We start from the raw sequence: 16554 nt of genomic DNA, 5'->3' as shown, positions 1-16554 counted from the left end.
AAGGTAGGTACCAACAGCAAGAGAAGGTGACAGCATCTGCTTCTGTAGCAGGGTGGATTTATGTGAGATTTAACTGACCATGTAAATACAGCCTTAGAAATGAAACTTGCTGGCTGGAAGAGTCTGTTTCCTCAAATAGATTAATGATTTGTTTATACCAAGTTAAGCCACAAGGGAATCCTTAACAGGCTGTGTCTGCTTTCTGGGTAAAAGATGGCTCCACCTATTCATGTAATAGAAGCATTAGCATTTATAAAAATCTGAATGTGATAGGAAACAATCTATTAGGACAAAATTAAAGTTAACACACTGCTTAAGTCAGAATTCACAGAAATTTGTAGAGGGGAAGGAAACAGAATCTCACTACAAAAGGAACATGAGGGAAAGTTTTAGGTCTAAAGGTTGGATGGGTCCCCAGATCTTCATTCTCATCCACAAAGACAGGCCTAAGGAAGTATGGTGTGTATAAAAAACACACTCCTAGATAGATCTCTTAGCAAATAGATAGCTGAGTAATAGAAAAAGAGAGAAATCTCTAATTTTTTCTAGACTTCATGTAGAAAATGCAGGTAATTTTAACTTATTGTAATGTTATATATTGTGTAAATACACTTATTAAAGGTTAATTAAATGGCAAATGTTAAGGAATTTCATTCCTACTAGTGCTGTAATATTTAAAAACTGTGGCAACTGCTCAGGATCATAGAATATTTCTTAGGCCTATCCAAAGAAAAAGAGCACTGATCTAGGATGCCGTGCTAGGCAGACTGGAAGTTGGCAAAGCTGCTGGGAGACAGAGAAATTTTGTGATTATCAACATCAGAAGTCTTGTGATTATTAACATTAGATATCTTGTGATTATTAACATTAGCCAGAGGCTCCCTGCATATAATATGATGGTGGGGAGAATGTGTGAACCCTGAGGATTCCCCATGGAGTCTCTTATGATAGCATTGCAGTTAAATCGGTATGTGGGGGCACCTGCTTCAAATAACTGAAAGAAGCAAGTCCAGCACCACTGCAATAAGTTAACGTTAATTCATTTAATATTAATTTCATTTAATGTTAAAACCTGTATTTCTTGCTCAAGTAAAAGAAACTTTCCTTGAATTTGGATAAAATTCTTTATTATATTTTTAAAGGTGCATGTTATACTATCTTGAAGAAATCAGATTCTCCTCTGTAGTTTTTCAATATTTTCATTTGTCTCACATTTTCATTTCTTATATGTTCAGAATTCCTGGAGACTTCAGCATCCGCAACCATTCTTTGATTTTTCTGAGTTATTCTTAATGTGTAATAGCCTCCAAGTTCTCATAGAACTGCAGATGAAGGTAAGAAGGTATTAAGAAACCACATTTACCTTTTGACACTGTGAGTGACAAATGTTGCACTTGTATAATTAGCGGTTGATTTCTACCTTATACACAAACCCTACATCACTACAATAACAACATTCAGTGTTGTTATAGCTGGATAGGAAACTTAAATATTAATAGGTAGCAATAAATCAGCATAATGTCCACTGATTGGACATTAAGATGTACCAAAGTTTTGGCATTGGCATACAAAAATGGGTAATGCGTGAACTGCAGAACTGAAAGGCTGTACAGTAAATAATACATCAATATGATTTATATTCTACCTGCGTGGGTTTTCTGCATCTGCTCCCCAGTTTTAGAATATTTCTTTGGTTTTGCACAACCAGAGAATGCCAAGTCAGTGCATGTTAGACCTTTTCTGTTACTGTTCTGCCTTACGTGGCCTTAGCTTTTTATGGGAGTTGCCTCTACTGAGGCTTAACTGGGAATTTAACAGGTAACTCAAAAAGGCTGATATAGCCTCATTTTTTAGCATTTGGCAAAGCCTGGGCACAAAGAGTACTTCAGTGCTGGAATAACGCATCTCACAAATGATGAAGATCTCATGTACTAAGTGAAAAATATATCCCCTAATGAACATATGCCAGGAACTGTTGGGATCTAGATGTAACAGGAACAAGACATTTAGATCCTTACCAGCCATATGGGAGACCCACATCTCACAATTACTCCCAGCCTGTCATTCCAAGGGTTGGCATAGAGCACTGGATGAAGTAAGGGCTTGCAATTATTCAGCAAAATGTTAAACTGTTTGCTCTGTGACATCCTCTTGTGTAGCTGTTCCATTTCATGTCCGTAATCAGGCTAAACTCATGCAAATCACTGAACTGTAGTGGGAGGTGATGCAGAAAGTGCAGCCATCTGGGTCTCCTGAAGAGGAAGAGAAGAAAACCTCCATACCATGAGAGTCACTGGCCGTTATTAAAACCAGGATTGCTTTTACAGGAGTGCCAAATCTTACTAATTAATTTTCAGATTTATACTTCAGGGTCACTCTGGCAGTGATTATATTATTCAAAAATCAGCCACAGACACATCTTTCTTTAAAAGTAAGCCCTGCCAAAAAATGGCAGCTTATCCTTACAGTAGTATTTTTGTGACCTATCTTTTCATCAAAGCTGCCTTCTGCACTGAACACCCAAAGACATAATGTGCTACATTCATCTCATTTTATGCCCACACCATGGCATAATATTTGTGCCCAAAGTCTCACAGACAAAAAGCATCAGAACTGGAAACTCCCAGCTTCTGACTTTGACTCCCCATAGGCCTTCTGGGTCTCATAGGCCTCAAGGACTCCATAGGCCCTATAGGCCACATAGCCCCCGCACTAAAAGGAGTCACAATCAAGTCACAAAAACAAGAAGGCTGGACAAAAATCAAACCTCGCACAAGAAAGGGCTATTTTATTTGAAGTTAACAGTGTTCCCACAAATTTCAATTGGACTGAGACTTCCCACAGTGCACGAAGGGTTGAGAAATCCTCTGGCGAAGAAGAAATTCATAACTTTTCCCCCACTTTATGGCACTAGCGTAGAATCATAGAGTGGTTTGGGTTGGAAGGGACCCAGATAATTAAAGATAATCCGGTTCCAACCCTCTTGCCATGGCAGGTTGCTCAGAGCCCCATCCAACCTGGCCTTGGACACTTCCAGGCACGGGGCAACCACAGCTTCCCTGAGCAACTTATTCTCCGCCTCACCACCCTCACAGTAAAGAATTCCCTCCTGTGCGTTAACATGGGCCCAGGCAAATGCCCCTTCCTTATTTCGAAGGAAAGACTCCTCTTTTTTTTTTTTTTTTTTTTTTTAAAGACTGCAACAAGCCTACAGCTGTTTTTAATACCCTGCCCAGTGAATGATAGGAGCCTGTTCGCAATCAACGACACACGTTTTTTATTAACTGACTTCTCCATAATTGTCCCCAGACAGCGCCCGAGCGCCTTCTGGCAGACAGGAGCGGAACCCGGGGGTGGCTGTCGGCTCCACGAGCCCCGCACGGCCCCGGAGGGGGAAGACGGGCCGGGACAGCCCCGGAGGCTCGGGGCGGGCACGGCCAACGCGCTGAGCGCCGACCGGCGGGGCGGGGGCTCCCCGCCTTCGCCCCCTCCGCCCCGCCTCGCCCCCTCACAGCTGCTGCGTTCGACTCCTTCGAGCAGCGGCGTGAGCGGCTTGTGCGGCGGCAGCTGCCTGCCCGGCCGCCCTGCCCGCTGACAGCCGTCGTCTCTCGGCGGCCGCCGGTGCCCGAGGCAGCGCTTCCCTCGCCGTGCCGAGCCCCGGGGAGCCGGCGGCGCGGCTGCAGCGGCAGGCGGGGGAGCGCTCCTCGCCGCTCCGCCTCCGACCGCCGCCCGCTGCGGGGATGTGTGATTGCCATGGCGAGGCGGCTCTTCCCGGGGGCCTGGCTGAGAAAGCCCCACTCCGCGCAGGTAGGCCGGCGAGGGGCCAGTGCCGGCGCCCGTCTCTCCCCGCCAAGTTCCCTCCGGAGCGGGCGCCCCCCGCAGGGCTCTCGCCGCTCCCCCCGGCCCGGCGCGGCCGCCGCTCCCTCCCGCCGGCGTCTGGCGGCGGCCGGGGCTCGGCCCGAGGGCGGTGGCGGCTCCGGGGCTGGGGCGGGTGTTGGGGCACCAGAGCAGGTGGCGGCGGCCCCCGGGCCGCGGTGCCTCTCGCCGCCCCCGCCGGGCGGGTCGGGCCTTGGCGGTGCGCGGAGCGCCCTCCCCGAGCGCCGCGGGACCTGTTACGCCGCGGCCGGTCCGCGATGGCCCCGCGCTCTCGGGGGATTGTCAGCGGGGCAGCCACACCTGCGGCACCGCCGGGCCCGGGGAGCCCTCTCCACGTCCCGCCTTTACACCTATCGCCGCTGCCGCGGGCACCCGTCCTGTCAGCGGGGGGAACAGAGCTTGCATGAGCAGACTCGTTTTTTCACGTGTTCTAAAAAAATTAGTGTCGGGCGCTTTTTTTCTGCTGCCCAGTAGGTAATTGCTCCATGCATCTGTGTATGTGTTCGTAGACAGACTTCTGTATTTACGTATACAAGTACACGTTTGCATTACTTAAGTTACCTGAGTAGTGACGTGTTGGTTGGAAGTGCTGTATCTATCGTGCAGTGGAAAGTTCTGCTGTGAAATGTCAGTCAGATATGACCCTGTGGTTTCTTGATAGGTGTCCTCTGGGTTTCCTTTTTATCGATTGGATTGTATTTTAAATAAATTGTAACTAAAATGAGTATTTGTTAAGTCGGAGCAGAGAAATATTTACTTATATATGCTACTTACGTGTTCATCATCTGTTGATATGCTTCGTGACCATTGTATTAAAAAAATTTATACTTTATTTTGATGCATTTTAAAATCTTGAATGTTTTAGTTTCTTTTTATCTGGAACTTTTCCAGTCTTACTCTGGTTTTGGAAGTGCCCAGAAGAGGGTATAATGTTTAAGGAAAAGCATGCAGATATAGTATAATCTTACCCTCTTCAGTATTTGTTTTATGGTACGTGTCTGCAAATCTGGGTCAGTACCACTTGAGCTTTAGACCGGAAAAGATTACTGTAGATCTATTTACTGAATTTACATTTGTAAAGCATTTGGATTCCTATAGGAGAAAGCCTTCAATACAAGTAAAAATGAATTTGTAATCTATACACTACCATTCAAATTAGGGTTTTCCAAATTGTTTGCCTCCTTTGCCTTGATAACCTCTCTCTGATCATTATATGGGGACGTCTGATTATATTGTTCTCTTTTCTTCTCAAAATTTAATTTAAGGCCTTCCAAGCAAAATATGTTATTTTGAAGTCCACTGAGAAACAGGAAGACAGCAAAATTATTTATTAGAAAAGCCAAAGAAGCTAAATTTTTGTTTCTATTGCAGATTAAAAAAATATTTCCGACTGTGCTTTTTTATACTGGAAGCTGCTTTTGAATATTCTACAGATTCATTTTAGGAGATCTAAAATAGTGGTTTTGTGAACATAAACATATTTTTCTGTGTTAGTGTTAGCTGCTATGTTGATGTTTGATGCATCTGTGGAATGGCAGCAAGCTATCAATATATTGGCTTCTCTTGTCACTGCACATTACTGTTGGTGCTTGACAAATGTAGTCATGGTTTAACTGCACTAATTGCTGAGTGCTTTGTGGGGATTTGTCTCTAAAGAAGCCAGTGCTCTCTAAGTAAATGTTAGACTTAACTCACTGAGGCCTCTGAGCAAGATAAAAGATTTGTGTAGTATTTCTATGCAGCATTTCAAGTAGCACAATGAGGAAGGTGTTTGTACAGTGGAAGGTTATCACTGAGTGAATTCCAACTTTTGATGGCTGGTGTTCCAGACTCGTAGAAAACTGTGTTGTAAAATGTCTTGACAGAACATCAGGTTCTGCAAGACAAAATTTAATACCTGTTCTGGTTTTCCTGTTGTACTAGGAGCAGGATGTTATGAGTTGGTTTGCAACAGATAGTCTGTGGCAAATTTACTTGCTCTTCAGCTTTTACGCAGAATGCTAGATCCGTAGGTAATGTAATAATAGCAAAAAATACCCAAAAATACTGTAAAACCTGACAAACTTTTGAATGCTACTAAAGATCACAAAAAAGTAATCTAATTATATTTATAGGATTTTTCCGTTGGGTGATTAACACTGGGATTTTGTGTTTTATAAAGAGAGGTTAGTGTCCCAAATTTAGGAGACATTGACCTGAAGTTCCTTCTGATAGCTGTAGTTACCAATTGTATCGTGAGGCAGAGGACAAGCCAGCAGGGTTGCTCACAACAATAATCATGTAAAGAGCACTTGCATGCTTGGAAACTTTCTGGCCTCTAGAGGTTCAAGTTTTCAGACTCTTTAGAAGTGCCCCATGGACTTAAGTAATGTACAAGAGACTGTCTTTAAAGGGCCAGAGAATAAGCAAGTTTAAAGCCACACATAACAGAAATTTCCTGTATCATCTCTTTGCTTTAAGATTTTAATCCCTTTTGTTTTGTTTAACCTTTTAAGGAGAGAGATCCCATTTTCCATCTTGGTCACTATTTCATTTCAAAAGATACCTCAGCTCTGTTTACTCAGTTTAGTTACTCAGGATACAAAATAATTCAAGACACTGGCATAATCTTAAGAATTCACTTGTGCTCTTAAAGATGTGAACGTGTCCATTACATGGCATCCAAGACAGTGTGGGCTGATGCTCTCAGGCATCATGTCAGCATACCTGAAGTGCATCCCGTGATCCACAAACCAACCTGAACAGAGAACAAAAGAGGATTTCTAACATGATTGGCCTCAATTTTTTTTACCCGTCCTTTCCTGTTGCTAGTGTGTAAAACAAATGGAGTAAACAGCTCTGATTTGGAGGAGATAAGTGCACTATGGTTATCTGGAATACTTTGCAGAATTAAGCTCTCTGTACTACTAAACAAAGAAATGCTTTCATACTCTTTAACCATAAAAGTGTTTTAAATAAAAAGTACACTTAACAAAAAACTGTCAAGTTATGTTGCATGTTGATTCACTACTCTCCATATGCTTTGGAGTTCATCCAGGCTTGAGTTTTGCCAGAAGTGGTTTTCCAGTTCTATTTCAGGGGATGAATGTCTAATTATTATTCAATGCACATGACTTAGCAGAATATACAAGTGATGGAAGAAGTTGACTCTGAAACATCAAGCATTACAAGCGCTTTCCCTCATTCTTGTGTTCCCTGGCTCATATTTAAGTGTCTTGGTGGAAGAGTGAAGTTGAAAAGAGAAATTGTTTCCTGAGTTTGAACACTTTCTTCCTTTTTGATACTTTTGGAACTCTGTCCTCCCGTTGCCCTGAATATGTTCTTATTACAAGTTTCCTAGCAGTTTGTCACAATTTCAAATGGAGTCTATCTGTATGTGTTGCTCCCTAAATGCAACACTGGGACTCCTTGCTCAGAAATGTGTTCCAATGACGTGCATGGCATATGTGCAGTGAGTCCTCTGCACTGTGGGTGCATTAGTGCACATGTGACCAAACCAGGCTCGGTAAATCCTGTCCCTGCTGCACATTCAGCACGTGCACATGCTGGATGAAGTGGACTAAGTGTGTCTACACTCACAGGCTGACTGTGGGGAGGAAATAGAAATTGGATAGGAGGAATGTATGGGAAGAAATCAAATAATGAACAGTCCTTTTGCTGAATGTGATAAGGAAGTCCCTAGAAAAGTAATTCCCCTTGAATCAGAGAGTGAAAGCTTGTGGTTGTCTGTAAGCAGATGGATGCTGTTGTCCATGCTCTGAACTGGCAGGATGGCTTTTGCAAGTCAAAAGCTACACGACTGCATTGGCACAGTGCTGAGCTCAAAATAAACCTCGCTTCTTCTCTGGAACTTCTTGCCAAACATGTGATGTAGTCAGATGGCATTTGGGAAGGATTTTCTGTCTTAAACGCATTTGATTTCTGCCTGAGAAGGAGGACAGATTTGGATAAACCCATATATACATTATTCTGTACATAAATATGGTCGATATTCTGCAGTGGTCCTGAAGCCTGCAGGCCACTGCTGGTCTCTGAGGTTGTACTAAATGGTATGTGATTAATACAGATTTGCATTAAATAGCACATTGGTTTAAAGTTTAGTGTTATAAAGGTTCATGGAAAGTTTCAGCAAGAAACACTGAGAAACGTAGAGGGTTTGTTGTCCCTGAAGCTTGGGTTCCCAAGCAGTTTTTATATGTGAAACAGCTTTGCCTAAAATTATCAGATGTATTTCTTTTTATCTTCCCTGGATTTTATCAGTAGTTTTCTGTGCTTTATGTTCTACAATATAATGGGGTTATTAGAAATAGTTTTAAAAAATGCAAAATAACAAAATCCCATCTCTAAAGGAAATCGCTGTATCTTATCTTTCAAATAATCAAAGATAATCATTAGCACTTATTTTCTATAATTCCTGATTCTATGAATCAGGAATTCCCCTTATTTATGTGTAGGGGAAATACTGAAGAAAGTTAACTTATTAGGATTTTCAGTAATCCTATTAAGAGAAGACTTTTGTAGAGAAAAATTTTGAGAAGCTTCAGGAAGACCATTCTTTCTTGATCTCAGCAGCTCTAGGCTGAGGAAAGACCATGAGAGGTTGGGTGGGAAGGAAGAGGACTTACCTGAAACTGTAAACACCATCCGTGTTGTGTGAGTTTTGTTGGTGTTTGGTTTGTGGTTTTTTGGGTTTTTTTTTTCCTTGGGTGGGGAGAGAGGGGGTGTTGTTCGTGTGGCATTTTTTGTTAGATTATGGTTTCTTTTTCTCTCCCCTGCCCCCCTCCCCAACCCCCTGCCCGAAATTTAGATCTAATACCATAAGCTGTTAAAAAACATACCTCCTTTTCAGGTTAGATGCTCAAGAGTTTTGTTGCTGGAGTTCTGTGTGTGTGATGGTTGTGTTTGGGGTTTATTTTACGAAATACAGGATGAACCTTTGTCTGAGATTAGGTTCACAACAATGCACTGGTGGCATATATTTAGATGGAAAATAGAATGGTTTAGGTTAGCTCTGTGACAATTTAAAGGCAAGAAATTAAGGATGGTTTGAGTGAGGCCATTCTCATTTCAGCCTGGCACATCTTAATTGTACTTGCTCAGTGCTGTGGAGTTGGCTGGGTAGTCCAAGATGCCCCTCTTAGTTTACTGTATCTACAGCTAAAGAGGCAGAGTGAGCATGTGCCCATACCTTAGCTGCTCCAGCTTGTTATTTGTTTGACTACTGGAAATTTCCGGTGAAAACAATTTTTTTTTCCTGCAAATAGTGATGCAGAGTATGACACCTAACTGTGTGTGCTTCTACAGAGTCTGCCATGTGGTGGTAACCTTTGACAGAGGATTTGGGCAAGGGAATGGAATTGGAAATAATAGGTAGTTGCTTGTCTAGTCAACTAGATGTCAATCCTGATAAAAAGATGGGCACAAAAACCTCATGATTAAACATGCCTTCTTTGCATAGCTTTGCATAGCTAGCTATATCATAGCTATAGCTAGCTTTGCATAGCTAATTGAATATGATCTGATTTTATCAAAATACTGTGCTTTAATGACAAATACCATTTGTACTTTTCTTTAGATGTTTCTGTATCTCATGGTGCTTTTTGCAAAGTAATTCTTTCTTCTTCATGTTGTATCTAGTTACAGAAACATTAGGCCAAAGTAAAAATAGGTGAGTGACTCACCTAGTTAGATAATTTCAGGCACTAACTACAGAGCACTTAGTGGTATTATTACTAGGTTGAAACGTAGTGATTCAAAAAATGTTTATGGAACCATGAATTTTTTGGTGATATAAGAACAAAAAATGAGAAATTATTACAGAAGACATTGAACCTGCATGACTGTGCTGAAGCAGTTCTTGTTTGTAAGTGCTAAAATTATTCATTTGTAATTCGACCAGCAGAAAGTATGAAGGGAGCAAAGAAAAAGCGAATTGTGTTCTGTAGATGGACTGAGAAAGATCTGGTTGTATGCTCACAACTGATCCAGGTCTACTGCTTTGGTTCACCTCTCAGTTCAAAGCCCCCTCTGCTGGAGAGCTGCCTCTGAGCTGGTATCCTGGACTTCCTAGAGATCTAGGGAGCAATAAATCTCTAGGTTTGTTTTGGTTTATTTTGTGTAGTGTGGGTGTAAGAACTAAACTAGGGAAAGAGTCCATCTGCCCTGCTTACAGTTTTCCTTTGGTTCTGGAAGTGAGAACAGGGAGAGAGACCCTCTCCTAATGCTTTGCCATACCACCTCTGCTGGCTTCCCAGAGCTGAGAAAGAAGGATGCTTGTGGATGGTAAGCGCATTTGGTACAGGGGCAGGACAAGGATTCTGAAGGAGGAAAGTTGTGCTGGAGAAACTGAAGAAGTGGATGAGGTGCTGAGTAGTGCTGGAAACTTACTGGAGATGGAAGACAGAAAGTGGAGGAAGATGGGAACTGAGGCCAGTGTTGCAGAGTCGGATGAAAATAGACTGGAAATAGCTGGAAGAAAAAGAATAGCAGAGGATGTGTGGTTTGGGAGGGGGACACTAAGACTGTCTAAACAAATGGTTTGAGATGAGTACTGGAAAGAAAAAATTAGGAAGTGACAATTGTAAATTACTAAATACAGAAAATGATCTGGAAGAAAAAATCGATGAGACTGAGTCCACCTATGCTGGAACTAAGATTTCAGTTCTCTTCTTTAGGGGGTGAGAGCAGTATTTTTGAACCCATAAGTTTTCACCTACTGTTGGTTCACATGTAGGATGACTTCTACTGCTTTTCGTTCATCTGTTCAAGTAGTGTGGTCTACAAGGAAGATTGTGATGCTTTGTGTTGTAAGCATGTAGGTGTGGTATTTTGTCTTCTTTTTAAGGTGAGGCTAGTACAGAGGAATTTTATTTGCATAATTAAATGGTGCAATTTCAAGGAAGGAGAGGGAGACTTCAGCACATGGAACCTGACCCTGACATTCACCGTGCTCTTTGTATATCTGCCTTGCATATTCACACATGAACACAGAATATTTTTTGAAAAAAATCCTGATCTGTTGGATTTGATTTACCATGAGTGGAACAAAAGTAACTGGTCTTAGAGAAAAATGCATGTAATTGAGCTCTGGCAGTTTATGATTTTGATCAAATTGGTTCCTGCAGTCTGGCTTGCCCTATAAGGGTCTGACACCTTTTCTTCTATTTATTTATATCTCAATTTTCCTTCCATTTACATAAGTCAAACTGACCTCCCCTGTCAGTTTTGCTCCCTGAAGGAAGCGAATGTTCCATGTAATGTAGGCTGCTTATTTTATCACTGTGGAAGTCAAATTCCTTAAAGGTGAAATAGTAAGTCATGTTTACTGCTGCTCAGTGAATTGCAAATCATATTTTCTCTTTGTGTCCTCTAGGTACGTTTGTCGTACGTGCGCGTGAAGTATCTCTTCATCTCTTGGTTAGTAGTGTTTATTGGCAGCTGGGTTATGTATGTTCAGTACTCCACCTACACAGAGCTATGCAGAGGACATGACTGTAGGAAAATAATAGTAAGTATATTTAGCATAGCTTTCTAAAGTGTTTGACTAATTCCACTGCCAATTCAGTCAGTGCCCTGTGTAATTTAATCAAGTTCTCATATTGAATTGTAAGATTACAACTTCAGTTACAGATAAAACCACTTGTGTCAACGTTATTTTGGTGTAGAGTTATTAAAATTGTTTTCTTAGATTTTTCTTTCAAGAGTTAGAAGAGATGCAGTTGTTGTCTCCTTTCTCAGGCAATTTATTGAACATATTTCTCCGTATTTGTTTCAGTGTGATAAATACAAGACTGGAGTTATTGATGGGTCAGCATGTAGTAGTCTTTGTGCTAAAGAAACATTGTATTTTGGAAAATGTTTGTCAACAAAGCCCAACAATCAGGTAAGGCTTTACTCATCCAACCTAGTTTTATTATTTCCCACTGAAATGTCATTGTCTGGAACATCAAGAAGACCTTGGTGTCAGCAAGTTGTATCTGTTTAATACAGATTATTTCAAACTTCATTTGCTGTGACATGCAGAGTGTGTGTGTGTATGTACATAAAAATATCTATACATGGAAGATATAATACATACTAATAATTTATACAATATGCACCTATATACAATAGTATAGATTATTCCTGTATGTAGAGGCGTATATCATTATTTTATAATAGATGTGTTTTGGAAACATATATACTGGATCCTTCCACAGTTTGACAGAATAAGCATACTTTTGTACAGCATACTGCTGCTCTGCTATCCTGCTTCACAACTAAAGCAGCAGCCTCATAACAGCCTGTGCACAGTGGCAGTAATGCCAATACACTGTGAAGCTGTGTTTTGCCAGTGTAGTGTCTCCTAAGTACCTGCAGCAACGTGTTGTATTTGAGGTTGCCATTGTTCAAATTGCTCTATGCATTGTCTGTGCACAGGACTCCGTTGGCTGAGCTGTGTTGCCATTTGACTCCTGAAGCAGTGGCTGGAAGACAGGTAGTCTTCAGGTGGACTTGTGCAGTGTTTTTTACATTTTTCCCTCTTTTTCTGCACAGATGTACTTAGGAATCTGGGGAAATCTGCAAAGTGTTATAAAATGCCAGATGGAGGAAGCAGCTCAACTTGATTTTGGTACTGACCCAGAACCAAGGAAGGAAGTAGTCCTATTTGATAAACCAACAAGAGGAACCACTGTTGAGAAATTCAAAGAAATGGTATATGGTCTTTTTAAAGTAAGTATATGCTTATTTATTCTATTTTGACTGAAAGGCTCATTTTCCTGAAGCTGGAGAGAATACCCTATTGTATGAGCCTTGTTCAAGTGCATATTATAAAAATAATCAGCACAAAACTAGTTTTTCCCAGAGGTGCTTACCTTGAAGTTTGAAGTAACTAATTATTAGTTTTTTTCCTTACTTTTTAAATTACGGAAGTTGGCATTCATCTTGCATGTTTACAGCCTTGACTTGTATTTGTATAGAAAATACGGTAAAAACATTTATTTTTTGGTGCTTTTGAGGTTATTGTTCATGCTTGGGAAGAGTTCCTGTGTTAACTGAGCAGCAGCAATCTCTCTATCCGGAGTGACCAGTCATACTTGTCCTTTCTGTGTTACATTCACATGATGCTTATTTCTATTACCTTAATGCTACCCCAGAATTTTCATAATATAATCACCTTGATGCTTCGTTAATTCTGATTTGGGGTTTTCTTTCTTAAAATTATCTTGCTATTGTCATAGCTCCTATGTCTCCCATATCTCCTATTTGCCCTTGCATGTGCATTCATGGTAGCTGAAAACGGAACAGTTCTGATTCCAGCAGTGGCTTCTGTGTATTGACACAATCGAGGTGGTTATATCAAATAACAACATTAAGCATTTCAGTACACTTAGGTTATGGGATTTGTACCCAGTGTGTCTTGGTACTTTTTATAGTTGGCCAACATGTAGTTTATAATGTAATTTCTCTATACCTGTAAGGTTTAACCAGCTGAAAACTAAACCTGATCTAAACATTTGAATTCTCCATACTCTTTCTAAGAGAATATCGAATAAGCTAGTTGATACAATTTTTCTAAGGACTGATCTGACCAAGAATAATGTTTGAATTTTAATGTTTGCGTTTTGAAATGCAGAGAACACTCGTACTTTCAGAAGATCATATGCTTAGTGCCCATTAAAACAGCAAAAAGGAAGCTCTTCAGGCATCTGATACCAGGTCCTGTAACATCCATACTCAGTGGAAAGTAGAACATACACTACCATGCTATTCATACGAGATAACAGGAGGTAGAATGACAGATGGATTGGTGGTAGTTAATGAAATCATACTTAATCCTTTTTGCTTGTTGCTTTTAGGCAAAATTGGGTGAACAAGGAAATCTTTCAGAACTGGTTAATCTCATCCTGTCTTTTGCTGATGGAAACAAAGATGGCAGAGTCTCTTTGCCAGAGGCGAAATCTGCATGGGCACTTCTGCAGCTAGAGGAGTTTCTGTTAATGGTGATCCTCCAGGATAAAGAACATACTCCCAAGTTGATGGGGTTTTGTGGGGATCTCTATGTGACGGAAAGAGTTGAATATACCTCTCTCTATGGAATCAGCCTTCCATGGATTATAGAACTTTTCATTCCCTCTGGCTTCAGAAGAAGCATGGACCAGTGGTTCACTCCATCATGGCCAAGAAAGGCAAAAATAGCTATAGGGCTTTTAGAATTTGTGGAAGATATTTTTCATGGACCTTATGGAAACTTTCTTATGTGTGATACAAGTGCCAAAAACTTGGGATATAACGATAAATATGATTTGAAAATGATGGACATGAGAAAAATTGTGCCAGAAATGAATTTGAAGGAAATAATTAAAGATCGTCAGTGTGACTCAGATTTGGACTGCATTTATGGCACAGACTGTAGAACACTATGTGACCAAAGCAAAATGAGATGTACCACAGAAGTAATTCAGCCAAACTTGGCAAAAGCCTGTCAGCTACTTAAAGACTATCTGCTTCGTGGTGCTCCTTCTGATATCCATGAAGAATTAGAAAAACAACTGTACTTATGTATTGCCCTTAAAGTCACAGCAAATCAGATGGAAATGGAGCATTCTTTAATACTCAATAACTTAAAAACTTTACTGTGGAAGAAAATTTCTCATACAAATGATTCTTAGCTTCTTCACCAGCAAAGGGAGTATTGATGCCTGCCATTAGAGGTGGTCTGCCACATTTGATAAAAACAATCTGCACCTTTTTTAAAAGATATTTCTTTACTCAGATTTTATTAATGGTTCTTTCACTCTTGCCCTTCAGTAAGTACCTTATGACAGGGCTTCTCAAAGAATGAACATGCCACTGAATGATCGGGCAGAGGCCAGAAGTACTTCTGGTGTTCAGTGCTGTGTTACGGAAACAAAAACTCTGCATGCTTGACCGTTCTGTGCACTTTGTCAGATCTTGAACAGGATGAAAGTACTCAGTGTGCCACCACATCAAGAGATGGAACATCTTACAATTCTGTGAAAATCACTGCTCACTTGTGAAATACCTGCGAAGGATTTTTATCCCGAGTAGTTTTCTGAAGAATCACCACTACTGCAAATAATGTGTTCAAGTCCAAGCTGCTGTTATGAATAAACTGAATCGTGAGATTGAAGTTTACTAATATCTTGGCATGGCAGAATTTGCACATTAATAATTTTTTAACTGTGGAAAATTAGAATTTTATTCTAGAATGGACAGGTTGTAATATAAGACTTAAATCAGATTCTGTTTACACATTTGTTACCTCATGCTTACGTCCTGAATGTTTAAGTAGTTCACCACTTCTTAATTAAGTCATTGTATGGTGAACCAGGGTGAGGGCCAAGAATTTTAGAATGTTATTTCTTAAAATCATCTATGTGGTCTAGCAGCAATACCAGCATCCATTTCAAAACCTGTAAATTGTTGTATTTCAGTTGAAATCTTTAACCCAAATTAAGGTGTAGCAAATTTTGAAAAGTAAGGAGTTTGTGGACTAAGCTATTGTATGAAAACTGAAGTTAATTAATTTTCAAAAATACTGATAGCAGAAGTGTGCTACCAATTAAAAAAAGGAAGCTTGCACAGCGTGGGAATCTGCTGTGTAATATGAGAAATAAGTTAATAGTTGTGCATAGTCTTGACTCTTTACTGTCCCTCCAAATTTAGCTAGACTTTTACTTACTTCTTACAATAGATTAAGAAGATTTATGTGAGAGCTAGACCTGAACTGCAGGACAGAAGCTGGATTGTTCAGGCCCATGGAATATTGCTTAAATTGGAGCCTATGAGATAGTAACAGGTAGGAAAGAGCTGGAAAGTAAGTGAGCTGCAGTGTGTTACTGTTATCCTTTTTTTTCTAGTAGCATCTATGAGTCATTGTTAAGTCTCGAGTAAATAAACATCATCTGATCCTGGCACTCCACATGGCATGACCACTCTACCACCTTTATTATCCCCTTGTTGCTCTTCAGATTTACATATATGTTCATAATCTTGCAGAATTGGACATCCATAAAACACCTTGATACTGTGCTCAGTTCTTATCTGTTAATGTTTAATTTATAGATGCTTTAGGTATAAAGTTGTTCAATCCTTATGATTTTAAAGCTGGTCATCCATATTACTTCTGAATCCTGGCCCCTTAATTCATTCTCAGCTTTATTTAAATATCTGAAAGGTTAATTGCTTTAGGTATCCTGTCTTAAATGCAATCTTTGAATGATTAAACTGAAGTACTGGGCCACAATAAAGTCTCGTCTTCATACCCTATGTGATAATATGCAGCTTGGGTTAAGAGAGTACTGTTTTGTGAACAGCAGCTTTTTAATTTAAGAAATACTGTGCTCATGCTAATTCTTGTCTCAAACTTGCTACTGTGCTCCAACCACAAAAACTAATAAGTATTTGTAACCAGCAATGCACTCAAGTGTAAAGTGGTCATGTTCTTGGTGAAAAAAATCTGAGTGATGGCTAAGAGGTTTTGGGCAGAGAAGATTCCTGCTGTTAACAACTGGAAAACATGTTTAATGTGATTTGTTGTACAGAACCTTCATATTTATTGCTGTTGCATCAAGTTGAAGCTTTGGTTGGAACAAAACACTTGTTTACAATAAATCACAGGCCTCCTTTTCTCTTTCAAGAGCAGTATTTACACCAACAATCAGTATCTTAAAG

The 16554-nt window shown here is 40.4% G+C and overlaps 1 protein-coding gene across 1 annotated transcript; it reads left to right on the top strand.

Moving 5' to 3' along the window:
• The first annotated feature begins 3405 nt into the window (after positions 1–3405).
• Positions 3406–16519, top strand: DIPK1A (divergent protein kinase domain 1A). The gene is made up of 5 exons (XM_027712963.2): positions 3406–3807; positions 11249–11383; positions 11651–11758; positions 12412–12588; positions 13716–16519. Exons 1-5 carry the CDS (start codon positions 3754–3756, stop codon positions 14526–14528), a joined length of 1287 nt encoding a protein of 428 aa, XP_027568764.1. The 5' UTR covers positions 3406–3753; the 3' UTR covers positions 14529–16519.
• Positions 16520–16554: the final 35 nt, after the last annotated feature.

This window comes from Pipra filicauda, unplaced genomic scaffold, assembly GCF_003945595.2.
Source record: "Pipra filicauda isolate LSUMZ 115617 unplaced genomic scaffold, ASM394559v2 scaffold112_size3218982_pilon, whole genome shotgun sequence".
Lineage (NCBI taxonomy): Eukaryota > Metazoa > Chordata > Aves > Passeriformes > Pipridae > Pipra > Pipra filicauda.
The sequence above is the reverse complement of the archived record's forward strand: the minus strand, read 5'-3'. Positions and strand labels throughout refer to the sequence as shown.

Coding starts and splice junctions, on each gene's coding strand:
- DIPK1A (XM_027712963.2), top strand. CDS start 3,754: ATGGCGAGGCGGCTCTTCCCGGGGGCCTGGCTGAGAAAGCCCCACTCC. Junction 11,759..12,411: donor CAACAAAGCCCAACAATCAG/GTAAGGCTTTAC, acceptor TTTTCTGCACAG/ATGTACTTAGGAATCTGGGG. Junction 12,589..13,715: donor TGGTATATGGTCTTTTTAAA/GTAAGTATATGC, acceptor TGTTGCTTTTAG/GCAAAATTGGGTGAACAAGG.